Source organism: Synchiropus splendidus, chromosome 2 (assembly GCF_027744825.2).
Source record: "Synchiropus splendidus isolate RoL2022-P1 chromosome 2, RoL_Sspl_1.0, whole genome shotgun sequence".
In the NCBI taxonomy this organism is placed as follows: Eukaryota; Metazoa; Chordata; class Actinopteri; order Syngnathiformes; family Callionymidae; genus Synchiropus; species Synchiropus splendidus.
This window is the reverse complement of record NC_071335.1, coordinates 12992173-13007271: the sequence shown is the minus strand read 5'-3', so window position 1 is coordinate 13007271 and position 15099 is coordinate 12992173. Positions and strand designations below refer to the sequence as shown.

General features: G+C 43.7%; 2 protein-coding genes across 4 annotated transcripts; both read left to right on the top strand.

Moving 5' to 3' along the window:
• The first annotated feature begins 1025 nt into the window (after positions 1–1025).
• Positions 1026–5145, top strand: LOC128754312 (uncharacterized). 2 transcript variants are annotated; one of them, XM_053856838.1, is made up of 6 exons: positions 1026–1157; positions 2061–2137; positions 2212–2529; positions 3085–3120; positions 3204–3326; positions 3513–5145. In XM_053856838.1, the coding sequence occupies exons 2-6, from the start codon at positions 2071–2073 to the stop codon at positions 3623–3625; spliced, it is 657 nt and encodes a 218-aa protein (XP_053712813.1). In that variant the 5' UTR covers positions 1026–1157; positions 2061–2070; the 3' UTR covers positions 3626–5145. The 2 variants fall into 2 exon arrangements, with proteins under 2 accessions (XP_053712813.1, XP_053712812.1); XM_053856837.1 differs by having other exon boundaries at positions 2033–2137.
• Positions 5146–10590: 5445 nt separating this feature from the next.
• Positions 10591–14766, top strand: LOC128754329 (uncharacterized). Of its 2 annotated transcripts, none has more exons than XM_053856862.1 (6): positions 10591–10735; positions 11719–11823; positions 11898–12215; positions 12774–12812; positions 12896–13018; positions 13184–14766. In XM_053856862.1, exons 2-6 carry the CDS (start codon positions 11757–11759, stop codon positions 13294–13296), a joined length of 660 nt encoding a protein of 219 aa, XP_053712837.1. In that variant the 5' UTR covers positions 10591–10735; positions 11719–11756; the 3' UTR covers positions 13297–14766. The 2 variants fall into 2 exon arrangements, with proteins under 2 accessions (XP_053712837.1, XP_053712840.1); XM_053856865.1 differs by having other exon boundaries at positions 10595–10735; positions 11747–11823.
• The last annotated feature ends 333 nt before the right edge of the window (positions 14767–15099 follow it).

Here is a 15099-nt window from a genome sequence, read left to right as displayed (position 1 = left end):
CTCACGTCAGGTGACCGAATAGAAGAAGTTACTGTTGAGTGTTGAGACATCAGTGCAGTTTCAAATTTGACTCCTCAAAAGCCTGTGCCTGTGTGACGGTGCCTTTGTGTGCTCTGCCAAAGTCGGACGTTCCCACTGATGTTGCTTCTGTGAATTATGCGCCCGAAGCTGAGGTCACACACCAGGGCAACAGTCCCAGTAACTTTCGTTCTCCTCAACATTCCACCATTTCCTGAGAGATCGCCGACCTGCCGACCACTCCAGGAAGAATTGCTGAAATCTCTTCCGGAGAATCACTTCACTCTGTTGAGGTCCTGACTTGAAAAGTAATCCACAAATAAGAAGCTGGTCATAATCTTGTTGCTATCCAGAAGGGGTCAGATGAAGCTGAATGGAACAGTGTATTCGTTTCATCGATCTGGGTCAGAGGTGGGCAGAGTGTGGCCCTTAGCCTGTATTTATGGGGCCCTCATGACGTCATAACTAACATAACAAAGTTCTAAATATAACTTTTAGATGTTTTGTTTATTTTCCTTTTCTCTTCATTTAACTCTTTTTAAAAGAGATATTATTCCAATGAGTAATGTCTTTCCCATCGTTTGCAAGATACTAACCACCTGCTAGACGGCCCCTCACAGTTCTCACTGTGGCCCCTCAGGTTTTTTATTTGCCGACCCTTGCTCTTATACTTTAATGCTATAGATTACAGACCATGGAGCGTCATCTGCTGCACTATGAAGATGAGGTTTGCTTCTGATCACAATCCAAACCAGAAGTTTGGCACCATGTATGTCGATTCTCAGGCCCTTTTTAAGTTAGGTTAAGCTAAGTTTTGATCGGTACTGACCACTGCAGACTTGCAATGAGCTTGTTGGCCACACTAAAATGACAGTTAGTCAAAATGTCAGGAGCAATCTAAAGTCTGTTTCCGGTGAACAAATAAGTCATCCAAGCTCGTGACCTCTCGGGAAAACAAGTCAGCTGCGTCGAGTCATAGCGAAAGTGAAAGTACAGAGGACACCGCAGTTCAGGCTCCAGACGGAGAGCAGACGGTGTTCAGAGCGAGTCGTGTGTCACTCCGTCGACTTTCTTCTCTTCCCTGTGCTGTGCGAGACTGCTGTGCACCGGTTGTGAGGTGGACGCCAGATGACAGACAGGTGAGTCAGCGCGCGCTGCTCTTCTCTCTTCACCGACAGGTGACGACCGAGTTTGACCGCGTGAGCGGCGGTGCGGGGCGCGCGGTGTTCGGAACGAGTCCGTGTCTCGGAGGGGTCTGACTGAAGGGTTTCTGCGTCACGGTCGCTCTTTAACAAATAATTTAGCGCAACAATAATTCGCATTTACTGATGGACAGTATTTAAAAACCTTTCAATAGTAAATCAAAGTGCAGTATATGAAGTTTTGACATTAAACTAAAGCGAGCGAAACAACCGCTGACTGAAATACTTCTGTGAGAATAATACTAGGTAGTCAAGCTCGATAATGCAGATCCATCGCTGACAGAAACGTTGACAATCTTATTAGATTTTTTTTTTTTTTTTTTTTTTTTTTAGTTTGGCCCCCTGAAATGATAAAAGTCAATGAAAAACTAATCTTAAACACATTTATTGAGAAAGTTAACTGTTAAGTTAAAAACACATGAGTGGGAAGCTCAGAACTTGAAATCCTCATCCCTGATCAACTCCTTCTCAGACTGTCACACTGCTGCGTGGCATTTTCTCTCAGCATCCGGTCATTCAGGCCAGGGCTGATGTGAAATAGAAACAGTGCCAGAGTTCCCTCTTTTAAATGAACTCTTGCAGCTGATCTAAAGTTGATGTCTGGTGCTGATGGTCTTCCACACTTGTGCTGGGAGACTGAGGACACAGGTCTTCACACTCTGAAGAAGCAGAAAGCAGGAAGGATGAAGAGGAAGTGTCTGACTGTCTGAAGCTCTGTGAAGCAGATTGTTTCCCTTAATAATGCTCAAATGTCGATTTCATCCCTGTAATAGCTACCTCTTTAATTCGTGGCTCTTACATTTACATCCCAGGTGAGATCTTCATTTGTCATCATCTCAGGTGAATCAACATGGTGTCCTTTGCCGTGCTTCTGCTTCTGCTGCCCCCTGTGGCCGCTTTTGGAAGTTCAGTCTGCAGTAAGTGTTGGCCTCATCTCAGATCATGGAAAGATGAACTGCTCTAGAATGATGTTCCTTCTTCTCTTTTAAAGACTTAAATTGCACCAGCCACATCGAGGGGCAGGTGGGTCACATGTCCGTGCTCAACTGCCTCGTCCAGACTGACAGTATACAGAGAGTAATTTGGAAGAAAGGCAGGGATACAGTTGTGTCCTATCATGATGGAGATGAGAGAATGAAGGAGGAAGAAGGATATTCTTTCACCAAGCCACGCTGGATCAGGGACGACTCAGCCTTCAACATTTCCTTGACCATCCAGAACACTGCCATGGACCATCGTGGTGAATACACTGTCATGGTAGTCACACACGTATGTGATGCCAATGCCAAGGTCTACCTGGACGTTACAGGTGAGACTGCAGATGGAGATGGGAGTATCTGCTGCAAGTGTTTCTACTCATGTTGATGCCTGCATTTACACTTTGTACATCCAAGCTCTTATGAGGACCCATTTGACCCTCCATGGGCTCCTTTGGCTTCCACTTGTTAGCTGCAGAGTCACACGCTGTGGCGTTGTTTTCTTTTTGGAACCAGAGTTTGGATGATCACAAGAGACTTCTGAATGTACCTCTTTTTCTTCTTCTGTATATATTACTTTAAGACTTTCTTTTTAGAATTCAGATGTTGTAATGATGAAAAACTGTGATATTACTCCACAATTGTCATTTAATCCTGCTCATGTCAGCATTCCTGATTCTGGTTTTATCATCTTGTATATAAACAAGTCTCTTTGGAATGACAATAGATTTACATGTTTGTATGAGAGATTGAGAAGTGGAATCATATGCTGTAGTTATGCTGCTCTTGTTTTTTTTTTTGTTTGTTTGTTTGTTTGAGTTCATATTTTTCACTTGAAACAAAAGTTATGCTTCCATCACTTAATCTGAAAAATCTTTTCTTCATAGACAAGACACCACACCTTCCAACAGGGAGCCCACTAGGTGACTACTTTCAAACCTACAGTCTTAACTATATACAGTATACTGTACTTCTTATGATATAATGCTGATGGATCTCTTTGCAGAATCTCCTGAAGGTCAAGGGTCACAGAATAAAGCCGTGCAAGTCGTTGCTCCACTGGTGGTGATTGGATCTCTCATCGTTGGATTGCTTCTGCTTCTGGTCTACAACAAGAGGCGGGCTGCAAGTGAGTCAAGTGAACAATAACAACATACCCCACTACATGATGATCATTTCTCTTGTTTCACATGCTATTTCCATGCCACAAGTCCCGAGCCATTGAGATGAAGATAACAGCAGTTGTAGATCTTCTGTTTTTACGTGTGTTTTGCTGATGTCGCTCTCCTCGAACTTGTTCTTTCTGTCTCTCCAGTTCACCACGAGCCAGTGGAGACTGATGAAGCTCCTGAGCAGTTGGTCGCAGTGTATCATCTGGAGATGCCTCAGGAACAACATCATCCCGATCCTGATCTGAATCTTTGTTAATCCTGGTTAATCTGCGTGATGGAACTACAAGATCCTGTAAATTCAGCGCATTGTTTGAGTGCTTTATGCTAAATACTATTGGAACTGCCATGTACTGGTTACATGCAGCACAGGATATTATCCAGCTAATGGTTTCACCAACATACTTTCCTAGTTTGTGACCTTGTAACTGCAGGATCAGAAAGTGACACACTGATTTACTAGCAGCTATGATGCACAGATATTATTCATTTAAAACATATCGCTACAAGTTATCACTGTGAAAACAGGATTTGTTATTCAAGATTTTGTTTGCAACAGAATAGAATCTGCACAAAACAGTCGATCAAAATATTTGGAATCAGTGCTGCCATCATTTCTTACAGGAAAGTTAAGAGACAGCTGAACATAGGACGTAAAACGGTTCTTCTTTGGAGCTCCACACAGCTTTGAACAGCACTGGTGGTCAACACTGCTCAATCGATGCAGAGCTAGAGCCAAGTCAAGCTGGTGCGGCACAAATATGCACTTTGAATGAAATCATGCAGCGGGTAAATCTTCTGGAGGGAAGGCTTTAGGCTGTGTGTGGGTGTGTGTTGGTGTGTGTGTGAGTGTGTGTCGGCCTTGTGAAAGAAAAGTTCCAGGAACTAGAGTTAGAAAATGTGACCGGTCAAACATTGTCTCTCACACAAACACATGACTTAGAGAAACCATTACATCCCATGAATCAACTGGTGCAGATTTATCAAGCTCACACAATGGTTTTCATGATTCAAGAAGCAGCTTCTGGAGCAACAGACATCTGAGGAGCACATTTCATCCCTGATAATCCTTCACTTTGTGTTTGTTTCTCTTGGCTGCTTCAACTGTGACTAACCACACCTGATGTCACCTAGTGGAGAAGCGACCTGTCGTGACAGATAACTGCTGAACAACTCATCGAAGATGATTTCCTTCATTTGCTTTGTAAACCAAACTTGAGTGTCTGCCAAATAACTGCGGTGCTTCACGATCATTCCACACTCTTCACAGATATTCACAGACTAGTTTGGTCACTGTAATTCAGCGCATTGTTTTGTCTTGATCCTTCTGCTAATGTTGAAAGCTAAGTGTGCTAGCACGCTAACAAGGGAGCGCGCGGTGAAATTGGTGCTGGAAGTGGCGGGAAATACTGCAACATCTGTAGCATTAAGTACAGACAGATGCTGATCAGACACAAGGAACAAACACATTTAATTGTACTTATAAGCTTTGCATCTGAATGTGAACGTCTTCGGCCTCGACCAGCGATTGTTGCTGACACTGGCAAATTAGTGAAACTGACTGTTTGGGTGCTTTTGTGTTGGAGGGAAAGTCCACAGTTGTGAGACTGAGAGTTTCACTCTCCAGCCAGTCGAACCAGCTCAGGCAGAGGAGAAAGCTACTGAGCCAGTTTCATCATGTGCGTTCACACTCGACCAGCCAGAGCCGAGTTGCTGTCTATGATTGTTTTTTCTACTTTGATCTGTATTTTTATATGTTGTGCAATAAACGTGTGACAACACTTCATGAAAATGACCGTTTTGATTCGTCTCTCTCCCTTTCTGCTCGTGGACGAACCACTGTGTTACTACGTCGCTCTCATTCTTACTACCATCAGCTGGTCATTGGATCAAAAGTTATGTGGCACCACTTTGTTTTCTGAGCTGCCTCAGGCCATGTTTTTTGTTTTGTTTTGTTTTTCCTCTAATATGCTGCAAGTGATTTGCAGAGCTTTGCAGCAGAGTGAAAACAGAGTCAACTCTTCTTCATTCAGATGCAAAACGTGTCAGTGACTACTGTGAACTCTCTTGAGAGTTGAAAGGTTTCCTCAGTGTTTCATTGTTTACGACGTCCATATTTGGTGACTTTTCATCTGCGGGTGAATCATTTCCTCTCTGCATCTCCCTGAATGAATTAAGGCTGAAAAATGATGATTCCTTTCAGTTGCAAACCCATTGTCCCGTGATGATGAAACGTGTCAGTGACACTGAGCAGCAGGAAGTCAGCGTAGCAACCTGGTCGAGCAAGACATCACTCTTGATCTTTCCTGGTTATGGGTTCTGTGTGAATCTGTTTGGAATAAAATCATCGACAGTCATTGATTTAAAGTTATGAAAAAGAAATCTGCATGGGAACATCAGTACCAAGTGAATTGTCCAGTCAGAGTGTTGACAGTAGACAGTGACCATCACAAACACGTCTCCTCAGCACGGCTTGCTCTATAAAGGAAGTGGGTAGCCCAGACCTGCGAAGGTGACATTGCTTCAAAAATCTCACTGAACAGCTCATGTTTAGGAACACAGGAAAATTTGTCCAGATATTTGCCTCATAGATCCTGGTTTAGCTTCGGTAGCCACTAGTGCTCACTTCAGGACATTTGGACGTGTTCTCACTAACTTTTGACAGTCGGTGACCTTCCAAACATGTTGGCTCTTTATACTTGAACAGAAACACGAGGCAGGCAGCGCAGACTTAGTAAATCTCTTTACTTCATGTTCCTATAAAAACAGTCCATGTCCAACTTTGTTCTGGGATCCTCACATTGGTTCCTCTTACACAACACAACAGAGCTTTTTCGCTCTTCAAACATTCCATGTTTCAACCTTCACCATGGCACTCTAAACGTAAAACACCTTCTTCTTTTTTCTTCTTTCAAACAAACACCTTATAAATAAGAAAGCCTGAGTGACGTATAGTGTTTCCCTGCTAACCAGCACAGTTGTGTCAATGTTATGCAACTCATTTTTTTCATGTGTCTCGGGTGATGACTGTTAGAATGAAGGATGTTGTATTGTCCGCAGATGTGTGCCATTTCTTCTGATCTGTTCTCCATCTGCATGTAGTATGTAGGACCAGGGTGTTGATGCATGCTGCACCACAGTCCCTTCCTTCTCCTCTCTGTGGACCAGGTCAAAGCAGGTGCAAAGGATGAGCTCTGTAGCATAGGTTGTATCCCTGTTGTTGTTTCCCCTTTGCTTGCTTTTCCATCTTCCTGAACCTTCTGACGTTGGGTCAACAGGACTGGAGTAATGTTGAGAACTGTGGTATTGTGTGAAGAGTCTGTGCGGTCTGTGCTGGTAAGTAGCCACTCTCCAGCGGCGTGGCACAGTGATCCAACCAAGCCTTTGCTTTCTCTCCTCCTCCCTTCCACAAACCTTTAACTGTTGCCACCGCCCTCTCTGCCCCACCATTTGCTTGGGGATATCTTGGGCTAGTGGTGATGTGAGTAAACAGCAGCAAAGTCCTTCAAGGTGGACCCACTGCACTGTGGCCCATTGTCTGCTTCTGGCACCCCGTGATGAAAGAAACACATCCTTCAGCTTCGCTGCTACAGTCTCTGCTGAGACGACATTTAGTTGCGCCACCTCAATGAAACGTGAAAAGTCATCCACAATTACAAGATATGTCTTTTTTTCCCCAAAAGAACAACTTTTCCTTCTCATGCTAGTATGGTCCGGTGGGAGGGAATGTTTTTTCGGGCCAGCCCTTCTTGCAGTAGCTGATGATTTCCGTGCAGACAGGGTCAACTCTCTGTTTTTCGTCTCTCTCCTTCAGTCTATTTTCAGAGGCAGGGAGACTTTGAATGACTGCATCCACAAACACATGAACTTCTTCTTCACTCTCTTTCTGTTCTTGAGTGGATGGGTGTTTCACAAGGGCTCTTGATAATGTGATCTGTTTCTAATCTGAACTTCAGGCCCAGGAGATATGATGAAAGACGTTCACACGCCATTCCTGGCCAAAAGATGATGCATCCGCTGAAACACAGGTCTCCAAAGCAGGAGAATATGGGACCAGGTTCTTCTGTCAGTCTTTGAAATGCCTCCCTCTGTGGTGCATCCCAGAACCATTCATTCTTCTCCCACAGCAAGTCTTTGGTGGGGCGTGTGTATGAGGCCAGGTGAGGTCAAAACTTGCTGAGGTAGTTTGCCATCCCCAGCACTCTGTTCACACCATCAACATCTGTGGGTTCAGCCATCTCCTTTATCGCTTTGGTTTCTCTGGATCTGCGTCATACCTTCTGCTGTGACTCTGTGCCCTAGAAACATGAAACTGCTCTTTTCAAATTCACTTTTTTTTCCATTCAGCGTCAAACCCTCTTTGTCCAATTTCTTCAACACTTGATGGAGTCTCTCTCTGTGTTGATGTGCATCTTCTCTGGAATGAGACCTGACTGGCAAATGGCACTATGAAAAGAGAGAAAGAGCTCTCTCATCCCTGCGTGGGCTCGGACCACCAGCCTTTCGAGTCACAGCCGTGCCAAGCTGTGAAAAAAAAAGTCTGACAACTGCAGAACTGGGAACTTTTCTCTTTGTGCTGACATTTGTGACTCAGCTGTTGTCAGCTCAGATCACAAATTGATCAGCATCAGGAAATCATGTGACATTTTTCTGTGATAAAAATGAGTTAATCTGGGTTTTTTAATGGCTGACACTTGGTGACATGATCAACTGAACACAGATGGTCACGGTTTCAAGAGGCAATATATTCCCGAGCAAGCAGATCATCCGTGTTTCGTTGGATTCAGTAACAAAAAATACAAATAATTGGGAAATTTTTGTGAGTTTTCCCACATCTTAATCCAGCTCATGCAAGTCACCATGAACCATGTCATAAACATGCACAATTTGTCATTTAGACTCAAACCCAAAGCCTAAAAAAATTATTTTGTTTCTCCCAAACTACAAATTAAAATGACATTAAAATGTCCATTTAAATGTAATTCGCGTTTTCGCCAGGCGGTGGAAACAAAGGCGAGGCGAGTGACTAACGTAGGTTGAAAATTACTACTAAAAACTACCTTTTCCCCCCCGAGTTTCAGATCATCTATAGCGTTAGAAAAATACTACTAAATCACCAGTTCTACAAGCGCACTGTGTTTTCACTTTAGATAGGTTTCCTATACGTTTCTATTACACACGAGACTCGTGCGTCAACCACGATCTGACACCTTCTCCCAGTGTGCTCCCCTACTTCGTATGATACGACCATGTTTAAAAAAATGGATCCAAAATTGTTTTTCTTTTTTTGTTGTCATGATGCCTTCTTCCATTTATTGGCGTGTTACACCACACACTAAATGTCGAGCAACGACCCACGTCTGGCCCTTGCTCTTCGAGTGACATCTGGAGAGCAGTGTGTGTGTGTGTGTGTGTGTGTGTGTGTGTGTGTGTGTGTGTGTGTGTGTGTGTGTGTGTGGGTGTGTGTGTGGGTGAGACACGGCCGGAATGCAGCGTTTGGCCACTACTCCAAACATTGTATTATTCTCTGTGGGTGTGCTGCTTCCCTTCCCCATCATCATCACATAACTAATCCCTGCTTTCACTTTTATTTAGAGCTCTGAACTTTTTATTTCACTTAGTTATCTTGGCTTGTTTATTAAAGGCACACTTATTTTCAGTTTCAGACTTTTCAAAGTGGATAACTCACTTGTATTCAAGTACTGACCAAGTATTTTTACCTGTTTGGAGGAATGAACGCTCCTTCCTGCTGTGTAAAGTTCAACATCTCAGGTGACGTTCCTGATAGAGAAGATGTTCAGTGATGCTTATGAAACCTCTTCTCCTTCCTGCAGAACAAAGACCAGTCGGGGAGTGAGACTGGTAAGACCTCGCTGCTTTTATAGATCATTTTCTGGCTGATACGATCTCTTATGATAATCCAGACCAACTGGCTCCAAGCACATTGCACTGTTGCTGTGCTCACTGAAACATCAGATCAGAAATCGACACGCGTCTTGGGAGAGTTTCATCACTTTCACTAGATATGGCGCTTTAATTTTGAGACTCTCATTATGAAGCCTCTCTGCCTTTGTCACCATCTGTTAGCAATAAGCAGTTTAGGCTTCAAGGCTTGTGCAACGTCTTCCTCTCTCTCCCTCCCTCTCTCTCTCTAGCCGAATGGACACAGCCCATTCTCTGACTGAACATTGTGCTCACCTCTGTGTTGTAGAACTCACGTCAGGTGACCGAATAGAAGAAGTTACTGTTGAATGTTGAGACATCAGTGCAGTTTCAAATTTGACTCCTCAAAACCCTGTTCCTGTGTGACGGTGCCTTTGTGTGCTCTGCCAAAGTCGGACGTTCCCACTTGAGATGTTGCTTCTGTGAATTATGCGCCCGAAGCTGAGGTCACACACCAGGGCAACAGTCCCAGTAACTTTCGTTCTCCTCAACATTCCACCATTTCCTGAGAGATCGCCGACCTGCCGACCACTCCAGGAAGAATTGCTGAAATCCCTTCCGGAGAATCACTTCACTGTGTTGAGGTCCTGACTTGAAAAGTAATCCACAAATAAGAAGCTGGTCATAATCTTGTTGCTATCCAGAAGGGGTCAGATGAAGCTGAATGGAACAGTGTATTCGTTTCATCGATCTGGGTCAGAGGTGGGCAGAGTGTGGCCCTTAGCCTGTATTTATGGGGCCCTCATGACGTCATAACTAACCTAACAAAGTTCTAAATATAACTTTTAGATGTTTTGTTTATTTTCCTTTTCTCTTCATTTAACCCTTTTTAAAAGAGATATTGTTCCAATGAGTAATGTCTTTCCCATTGTTTGCAAGATACTAACCACCTGCTAGACGGCCCCTCACAGTTTTCACTGTGGCCCCTCAGGTTTTTTATTTGCCGACCCTTGCTCTTATACTTTAATGCTATAGATTACAGACTATGGAGCGTCATCTGCTGCACTATGAAGACGAGGTTTGCTTCTGATCACAATCCAAACCAGAAGTTTGGCACCATGTATGTCGATTCTCAGGCCCTTTTTAAGTTAGGTTAAGTTAAGTTTTGATCGGTACTGACCACTGCAGACTTGCAATGAGCTTGTTGGCCACACTAAAATGACAGTTAGTCAAAATGTCAGGAGTAATCTAAAGTCTGTTTCCGGTGACCAAATAAGTCATCCAAGCTCGTGACCTCTCGGGAAAACAAGTCAGCTGCGTCGAGTCATAGCGAAAGTGAAAGTACAGAGGACACCGCAGTTCAGGCTCCAGACGGAGAGCAGACGGTGTTCAGAGCGAGTCGTGTGTCACTCCGTCGACTTTCTTCTCTTCCCTGTGCTGTGCGAGACTGCTGTGCACCGGTTGTGAGGTGGACGCCAGATGACAGGTGAGTCAGCGCGCGCTGCTCTGCTCTCTTCACCGACAGGTGACGACCGAGTTTGACCGCGTGAGCGGCGGTGCGGGGCACGCGTTCGTAAGTGCGCGCGGTGTTCGGAACGAGCCCGTGTCTCGGAGGGGTCTGACTGAAGGGTTTCTGCGTCACGGTCGCTCTTTAACAAATAATTTAGCGCAACAATAATTCACATTTACTGATGGACAGTATTTAAAAACCTTTCAATAGTAAATCAAAGTGCAGTAAATGAAGCTTTGACATTAAACTAAAGCGAGCGAAACAACCGCTGACTGAAATACTTCTGTGAGAATAATACTAGGTAGTCAAGCTCGATAATGCAGATCCATCGCTGACAGAAACGTTGACAATCTTATTAGATTTTTTTTTTTTTTTTTTTTTAGTTTGGCCCCCTGAAATGATAAAAGTCAATGAAAAAAATCTGCAACAAATCGAAAGCATGTGACACTTCAAAACTGTTTTAATCAAATAGCATATAAAACTGCCTTAGAAAATAAAACAGCCTAAATCTCAGGTTAATCTTAAACACATTTATTGAGAAAGTTAACTGTTAAGTTAAAAACACATGAGTGGGAAGCTCAGAACTTGAAATCCTCATCCCTGATCAACTCCTTCTCAGACTGTCACACTGCTGCGTGGCATTTTCTCTCAGCATCCGGTCATTCAGGCCAGGGCTGATGTGAAATAGAAACAGTGCCAGAGTTCCCTCTTTTAAATGAACTCTTGCAGCTGATCTAAAGTTGATGTCTGGTGCTGATGGTCTTCCACACTTGTGCTGGGAGACTGAGGACACAGGTCTTCACACTCTGAAGAAGCAGAACGCAGGAAGGATGAAGAGGAAGTGTCTGACTGTCAGACGCTCTGTGAAGCAGATTGTTTCCCTTAATAATGCTCAAATGTCGATTTTATCCCTGTAATAGCTACCTCTTTAATTCGTGGCTCTTACATTTACGTCCCAGGTGAGATCTTCATTTGTCATCATCTCAGGTGAATCAACATGGTGTCCTTTGCCGTGCTTCTGCTTCTGCTGCCCCCTGTGGCCGCTTTTGGAAGTTCAGTCTGCAGTAAGTGTTGGCCTCATCTCAGATCATGGAAAGATGAACTGCTCTAGAATGATGTTCCTTCTTCTCTTTTAAAGACTTAAATTGCACCAGCCACATCGAGGGGCAGGTGGGTCACATGTCCGTGCTCAACTGCCTCGTCCAGACTGACAGTATACTGAGAGTAATTTGGAAGAAAGGCAGGGATACAGTTGTATCCTATCATGATGGAGATCAGAGAATGAAGGAGACAGAAGGATATGCTTTCACCAAGCCACGCTGGATCAGGGACGACTCAGCCTTCAACATTTCTTTGACCATCCAGAACACTGCCATGGACCATCGTGGTGAATACACTGTCATGGTAGTCACACACGTATGTGATGCCGATGCCAAGGTCTACCTGGACGTTACAGGTGAGACTGCAGATGGAGATGGGAGTATCTGCTGCAAGAGTTTCTACTCATGTTGATGCCTGCATTTACACTTTGTACATCCAAGCTCTTATGAGGACGCTTTGACCCTCCATGGGCTCCTTTGGCTTCCACTTGTTAGCTGCAGCGTCACACGCTGAGGCGTTGTTTTCTTTTTGGAACCAGAGTTTGGATGATCACAAGAGACTTCTGAATGTGCCTCTGTTTCTTCCTATGTATATATTACGATAAGACATGAACTTTCTTTTTAGAATTCAGATGTTATAATGATGAAAAACTGTGATATTACTCCACAATTGTCATTTAATCCTGCTCATGTCAGCATTCCTGATTCTGGTTTTATCATCTTGTATATAAACAAGTCTCTTTGGAATGACGATAGATTTACATGTTTGTATGAGAGATTGAGAAGTGGAATCATATGCTGTCGTTATGCTGCTCTTGTTTTGTTTTTTTTGTTTGTTTGTTTGAGTTCATATTTTTCACTTGAAACAAAAGTTATGCTTCCATCACTTAATCTGAAAAATCTTTTCTTCATAGACAAGACACCACCACACCTTCCAACAGGGAGCCCAATAGGTGACTACTTTCAAACCTACAGTCTTAACTGTATACAGTATACTGTACTTGTTATGATATAATGCTGATGGATCTCTTTGCAGAATCTCCTGAAGGTCAAAGGTCAACGAATAAAGCCGTGCAAGTCGTTGCTCCACTGGTGGTGATTGGATCTCTCATCGTTGGATTGCTTCTGCTTCTGGTCTACAACAAGAGGCGGGCTGCAAGTGAGTCAAGTTAAAAAAGATATAATTTCTCTTGTTTCGCATGCTATTTCCATGCCACAAGTCCTGAGCCATTGAGATGAAAATAACAGCAGCTGTAGATCTTCTGTTTTTACGTGTGTCTTGCTGACGTCGCTCTCCTCGAACTTGTTCTTTCTGTCTCTCCAGTTCGCCACGAGCCAGTGGAGACTGATGAAGCTCCTGAGCAGTTGGTCGCAGTGTATCATCTGGAGATGCCTCAGGAACAACATCATCCCGATCCTGATCTGAATCTTTGTTAATCCTGGTTAATCTGCGTGATGGAACTACGAGATCCTGTAAATTCAGAGCATTGTTTGAGTGCTTTATGCTAAATACTATTGGAACTGCCATGTACTGGTTACATGCAGCACAGGATATTATCCAGCTAATGGTTTCACCAACATACTTTCCTAGTTTGTAACCTTGTAACTGCAGGATCAGAAAGTAACACACTGATTTACTAGCAGCTATGATGCACAGATATTATTCATTTAAAACATATCGCTACAAGTTATGTTGTTATTCAAGATTTTGTTCGCAACAGAATAGAATCTGCACAAAACAGTCGATCAAAATATTTGGAATCAGTGCTGCCATCATTTCTTACAGGAAAGTTAAGAGACAGCTGAACATAGGACGTAAAACGGTTCTTCATTGGAGCTCCACACAGCTTTGAACAGCACTGGTGGTCAACACTGCTCAGTCGATGCAGAGTTAGAGCCAAGTCAAGCTGGTGCGGCACAAATATGCACTTTGAATGAAATCATGCAGCGGGTAAATCTTCTGGAGGGAAGGCTTTAGGCTGTGTGTGGGTGTGTGTTGGTGTGTGTGTGAGTGTGTGTCGGCCTTGTGAAAGAAAAGTTCCAGGAACTAGAGTTAGAAAATGTGACCAGTCAAACATTGTCTCTCACACAAACACATGACTTAGAGAAACCATTACATCCCATGAATGAACTGGTGCAGATTTATCAAGCTCACACAATGGTTTTCATGATTCAAGAAGCAGCTTCTGGAGCAACAGACATCTGAGGAGCACATTTCATCCCTGATAATCCTTCACTTTGTGTTTGTTTCTCTTGGCTGCTTCAACTGTGACTAACCACACCTGACGTCACGTAATGGAGAAGCGACCTGTCGTGACAGATAACTGCTGAACGACTCATCGAAGATGATTTCCTTCGTTTGCTTTGTAAACCAAACTTGAGTGTCTGCCAAATAACTGCGGTGCTTCACGATCATTCCACACTCTTCACAGATATTCACAGACTAGTTTGGTCACTGTAATTCAGCGCATTGTTTTGTCTTGATCCTTCTGCTAATGTTGAAAGCTAAGTGCGCTAGCACGCTAACAGGGGAGCGCGCGGTGAAATCGGTGCTGGAAGTGGCGGGAAATACTGCAACATCTGTAGCATTAAGTACAGACAGATGCTGATCAGAGAGCTTTGCATCTGAATGTGAACGCCTTCTGCCTCGACCAGCGATTGTTGCTGACAGTGGCAAATTAGTGAAACAGACTGTTGGGTGCTTTTGTGTTGGAGGGAAAGTCCACAGTTGTGAGACTGAGAGTTTCACTCTCCAGCCAGTAGAACCAGCTCAGGCAGAGGAGAAAGCTACTGAGCCAGTTTCATCATGTACCTTCACACTCGACCAGCCAGAGCCGAGTTGCTGTCTATGATTGTTTTTTCTACTTTGATCTGTCTTTTTATATGTTGTGCAATAAACGTGTGACAACACTTCATGAAAATGACCGTTTTGATTCGTCTCTCTCCCTTTCTGCTTGTGGACGAACCACTGTGTTACTACGTCGCTCTCATTCTTACTACCATCAGCTGGTCATTGGATCAAAAGTTATGTGGCACCACTTTGTTTTCTGAGCTGCCTCAGGCCATGTTTTTTGTTTTGTTTTTCCTCTAATATGCTGCACGTGATTTGCAGAGATTTGCAGCAGAGTGAAAATAGAGTCAACTCTTCTTCATTCAGATGCAAAACGTGTCAGTGATTACTGTGAACTCTCTTGAGTGGACAAGAGTCAGTGATGCTGCAACACCAAAATCATAATTTGT